Source organism: Anastrepha ludens, chromosome 4 (assembly GCF_028408465.1).
Source record: "Anastrepha ludens isolate Willacy chromosome 4, idAnaLude1.1, whole genome shotgun sequence".
Taxonomy (NCBI): Eukaryota; Metazoa; Arthropoda; class Insecta; order Diptera; family Tephritidae; genus Anastrepha; species Anastrepha ludens.
This window is the reverse complement of record NC_071500.1, coordinates 2,176,508-2,181,707: the sequence shown is the minus strand read 5'-3', so window position 1 is coordinate 2,181,707 and position 5,200 is coordinate 2,176,508. Positions and strand designations below refer to the sequence as shown.

General features: G+C 43.8%; 1 protein-coding gene across 2 annotated transcripts; it reads left to right on the top strand.

Moving 5' to 3' along the window:
* Nucleotides 1–231: 231 nt before the first annotated feature.
* Nucleotides 232–4,929, top strand: LOC128860223 (protein hairy). Of its 2 annotated transcripts, none has more exons than XM_054097580.1 (3): nt 232–1,103; nt 2,785–2,880; nt 3,063–4,928. In XM_054097580.1, the coding sequence occupies exons 1-3, from the start codon at nt 1,005–1,007 to the stop codon at nt 3,915–3,917; spliced, it is 1,050 nt and encodes a 349-aa protein (XP_053953555.1). In that variant the 5' UTR covers nt 232–1,004; the 3' UTR covers nt 3,918–4,928. The 2 variants fall into 2 exon arrangements, with proteins under 2 accessions (XP_053953555.1, XP_053953556.1); XM_054097581.1 differs by lacking the exon at nt 232–1,103 and adding an exon at nt 2,549–2,708 and having other exon boundaries at nt 3,063–4,929.
* Nucleotides 4,930–5,200: the final 271 nt, after the last annotated feature.

The following is a 5,200-nucleotide window of genomic DNA, read 5'->3' as shown; positions in this document are numbered from 1 at the left end:
TCCAACGCTCTCTGACACGGCAGTACGATACTCAGACAGCAATTGGCGAACTACAAGCATCAGAACCTCCAACAAATGCACTCAGCCACGTCAGAATGCCCCCTTCATGTTGGTAAACTTCGCTCACCCACTCAGCGTTGGCATGCAAAGCCAGCGTCAGCCAGACAGACACACGTACCGTTCAGTTGGTCAATCGTATATTTTGGTCGTGTGGCTGCGCTTGCCTTAGCACCTCCGTCGTGCGGTCGTGCCTCGCCTCTGCTTCCTCTACTGCTTCGTCCGTACCTTACCTGTATGCAATACATCGCCTCCGCCTTTGTCTCTGAAACAACCGCATCATCACGGCGATGTACAGTGATTTAGCCAACTAACCTGTCGATCAAGCGTCAGTCGTTCACTGAGTGCCAAACAATAAACAACAACTACATTTACCACTACTGCCACAGCCGTAGCTGTGGTTGTAAACAGTTCCTAAAAATTCCGTAACACAGATACGAAACACTCAAATAGAACCCAACTGCAAAGTCAAAATACCCAGCAACTGAATCAAAGCGCGCAAGCAGTAGGCAGTAGGCAGCAAGCAATCTAAACAGCAGAGATAGAGGTAGCAATCGAGTCTGGGCCGAACGACCAGTTGACGAGTCTTTTAATCGCACTGCGGCTAGAACATTGAATTCATTCGCTGAACGAGCGTCGAAGTGTGTAGAATACTCGGTCGCAAACGATTCTGTCTGGCAAAAGCAGAAAGAGATTTACGTTAAGTGAACAGAAAAAATTCAAACGGCAATACGTGTTGAATGAAAGTGAATTGGACCGAAGACTAATTGAATAGCGACAAAGTGTTGAAAAAGACAAAGAGTAATCAAGTTAAAAGCAAGAATATAAAAGTGAATTTTGTAAATAATAAATAAAATTTTGAGGTGATAAACTATCTAAGAGTATAAAAACTGAAAAAATTAAAAATATCGTGATACCTTCATTGGATTTGTGATTTGTTTACTAAAATGGTAACAGGAGTTGCTGGCGCAAATATGGCAGCCAACGTGATTGGAGCACCGGTAACTATGCTCAAAGATGCGCCACCAGTCAAAAGTGATCGTCGGGTAAGCTTTCTTTAACACTACCAAAAAAATAAAAATCATCATATATAATTTCATCAAAAAACAAAAACTTCGCAAAACATTGTCTCTCGCGCTGCCTACTCCCACCTGCCACTGGCCAATGGGTAGCTGGTCCGTGTTTGCCATTTCAGGCAAACGATGCTTCAACAGCATTATTTACCTCCACTCACGCACTTCACACTGCACGCTCCTATAGAATTGCCCACTCAGTCTATCGCGCTAGTTTGCCCCAAATCCAAATCCGGTGCACAGCCTACAACTGTAACGTAGTGACTTAAACAGTGCGACATACCTGCGATTTTTTACGATTTCATTCACAATCCGCTAGTTGGTGGTTGTTGTAGCCGTCTTTGTGACGACTGTTGGCGTGAGTTGTTGACGCGCGTTGTTCCTAGTTTTGGGAAAGTCAACTTGTGACGCCCGTAAACTGACACTGAATATCACCTCTGTTGTGCCGGTTAAAACATCCACGCAAACACAACCAATGATCCAAAGTTGGTCGTAGCGGAGGCCAACTGCCAACCGTTTTACCTACGCCAATATTGGCTGCAATATAATTGGAACATTTTGATGACTTCACTTCGACTGGCTGTGCCCGAACAGCCGATAGCTCGCCCGCTGCAAATATTGCTTTAACTTTAAATCCATTGACTTTTTTGGACTGTTGTACTATGTCCCTCTATTGACTGCATCAGACGACGAGGGCGTTTTGTCACGTTGCCTCGTATTTCCTAGTTGAGTCTCGTCTGCAAGGGTGGGGTAAATATTTTGTTAAATTTGGTGATTCAATTTAAAAACTAGCGCAGAGTATTACGCTTCCAAATGTATCCCCTTTCTCAAGCGACCTTGCAAGAAATATTGCCGTCTAGAAGTTTTCGCCAATTGCGTCGCTCAGCCACGGATGCCTACTAGTTAAGCAAAAAAATTAATGGCCTGAAATACCTGAACGTGTGCGTATTTTTAACCCATTCGTCGTTATTTTTGGTTATTTCTCGAATTGGTCAGTCTCACATATGGTGGTGCGGTACGCCATACAATTCGCTCGAAACTAAAAACACATTTGCCGCCGCTTTCATTAAGCGACTACAAATTTCTTTTCTTATTGTTGTTTTCGCACTTTTGGCATTTAATGGCACTTATCGCCACAGACCGGTCGTCAGATGCCGGGCAATGAGGGGCAGTTGGTGAAGATGGTGTTGGTGTTTGCGGTGGCGACGCGCCAATGCGCCGAGCATTTCATTGCGGACGTGCAGGCGGTTTATTTTTAGTCGCCAACACACTCATTTCACTTAAAATAACGCACGCGATTGTCGGCATCTTGCCGCCCCCCACCGCTCACTTGGCCAAGTGCCATAATTGCTGGTGTATCCAATTAAAGCGCGTACCGTGATCGGCGCGAGCGTACGCCGCTGCCAATAACTGAAACGACTCAGCGCTGCCACATTACAACCAAATATCAAAACTGGCGAGCATTCGTGGAGGTGGATTGGTGTAGAGGCGACGCTGAGGGTCATTCTCCGAGCGTCGCGTGTGGCAAATGAGCTGTGTTATACGTATCGATCTACTTTTGGCTTGATTTTGCAAAGTGTGTGTTACACCTAAAGTAAAAATATGCAAGGGCTATACAACTAATCAATACTTTATTGATTTTGCTATTTTACAGTCGAACAAGCCAATTATGGAAAAACGCCGGCGCGCTCGCATCAACAATTGCTTAAATGAGCTGAAAACGCTGATTCTGGACGCCACAAAAAAAGACGTAAGTATTCATAACGCCGCCTATGCTTATTTAATTTTTAACCTCATCACTGAACATTTCTCTCTTACGATATAACATTTCAAAATCTTTGAATTTTTCCTTATCATTTTCACCCTCAACCCAGTCTAATTACAAACACAATTAATTAGAAAATGTTCTCTGCTGGTTTTCTTTATCTATAGCCCGCGCGTCACTCTAAACTAGAAAAAGCTGACATTTTGGAGAAAACCGTGAAGCATTTGCAAGAACTGCAACGCCAGCAGGCTGCTATGCAGCAAGCCGCCGACCCCAAGGTCATCAACAAATTCAAGGCCGGATTTGCCGATTGCGCCAATGAGGTTAGTCGGTTCCCGGGCCTTGATCCTGCTGTCAAACGGCGTCTCCTTCAACACCTCAGCAATTGCATAAATGGCGTTAAGTCCGAATTGCACCAGCATCAACGCCAATTGGCAGGCGCTCCAGCTCAAATGCTTCCTTCACCACCAAGCTCGCCCGAACAGGATCAGCAGCATCTCCAACAGCAACAGCATGTTGTTGCTGCTGCTGCCGCCGCCGCAGCTACTACCGGCCACCCTTTTCTTTTGGGTGCTCAATTGCAACATAAAATGAATGGATATTTCCTGCCTAATGGACTCCAAGTGATCCCCACCAAACTTCCCAATGGTAGTATAGCACTAGTATTGCCACATCATCACCAACAGCAGGCGCAACAAATGTCAACGCACTTGCAGCAACAACAGTTGAGCGCTGCTCAAGGCTCCGCGCTGATGGTAATGCCCACCCGCACCGCCTCTACCAGCTCTGCCTCCTCACACAGCTCATCTGTCTATGAACGCACCCTTTGTTCACCAACAAACAGTGTAACACACTACGCCCCTCCAAGCCCCGCTAACTCCTACGAAGCTATGGACTGCAAACCCTCAGTCATTCAACACGCTCCCACACTATCCCAACAACAGCAGAACCAACAACCGCTCTCGCTGGTTATCAAGAAGGACATCAAAGTGGAGGATGAACAGCCTTGGCGGCCATGGTGAAAGGGCTGCCACCGTGCGTACCCCCAAAAAGAACTGGAAACGCCCCTTTTCATAGAAACGAGGGCGGATGTGATGAATACCAAAGCATAAAAGCCGCTAATGACTGGCTTGGCGCGGCACGGCATTCGGCAGCAAATTACGATGGAAGCAGTTGAGCACATTGGAAAGTCAATTCCTGCTGTTTTTGCAAACGCTGACATCGGTTTAAGGGTCTAGCGAAACGGCAGTCACGATTTAGACTCGGGTCCACTTGCCTTTGTGTAAATGGCGTTGAAGTTGAAAAGACGCCGTTGGCTAACCACACTCGCTGCGTCAGCCTCAGTCATCTCAATCGTCACAGCGACAGTTATTGTGTGTGACGCATATACCCCGCCGACTGAGCACGCTGATATGCATCCAGAAATACCAGCAGCAACATGATAAAAGCACAAAACCATTGAACAACGCACGTAAACAACTACTACCTCAGCAATACAGGGGCGAAGCGCGGTTAGATCCACCTCAGGGGTGCTTCATTTCAATAACTCAGCTATCTCATTGGAGTATTACAAGTAGAGTAACTAATATTGGTGAAACGTCAAAGTTTTTAGTCATTAATTATTTATAATTTCAAATGCAGAATGCACATAGTTTACGGTTTGCAATTAACATTTCTTATTATTATAAGTTTCAATTTGATCACTTTTACAAATTTAATTTTGCACGTGTACAAATGCACAAGTGTACATACATAGGTATAAAACAATAAAATCTTAGAGGTCTTCCCAACTGGTAGAGTAATTTGTACTTGGCGAAGTGCGTTAGTGCATAAAAACATATACATGCACATATATATACTTTTACAAAATATTCTACTTTTATTTTAAATATAAAATTAGATGTACTTATTTATCTAGTTTTGTAAGGATTGTAAAATTTTAGAAAAAATAAACAAAAGATAAAAATATTACCTGAAAAAGAATAAGAAGGAAAAAATCATAATAAAACCAAATTTTATTAACTGAAACTCAAACAATTTCTTTCATTTCAATCCGGTTTGCGAAAAAATTATTACAATTGAATTCTCTATATCTTGCGGAACTTTTAAAAGTGCAAGAAATGCAAGGCACAACAACGAAGTGTGAGAAAACAAGTGCAACTCTGCTAACTGTTTTTTTTAAGGTTGCTAAAATTCTGCGAAATGGATACTCTCATACTCTTGCATTAGGGCCTGCGACTACGCAAAATAAACTTGGCCCAACTCTGTCAAGGTTATATGCGCCACACTGCTACACCTTCTATTC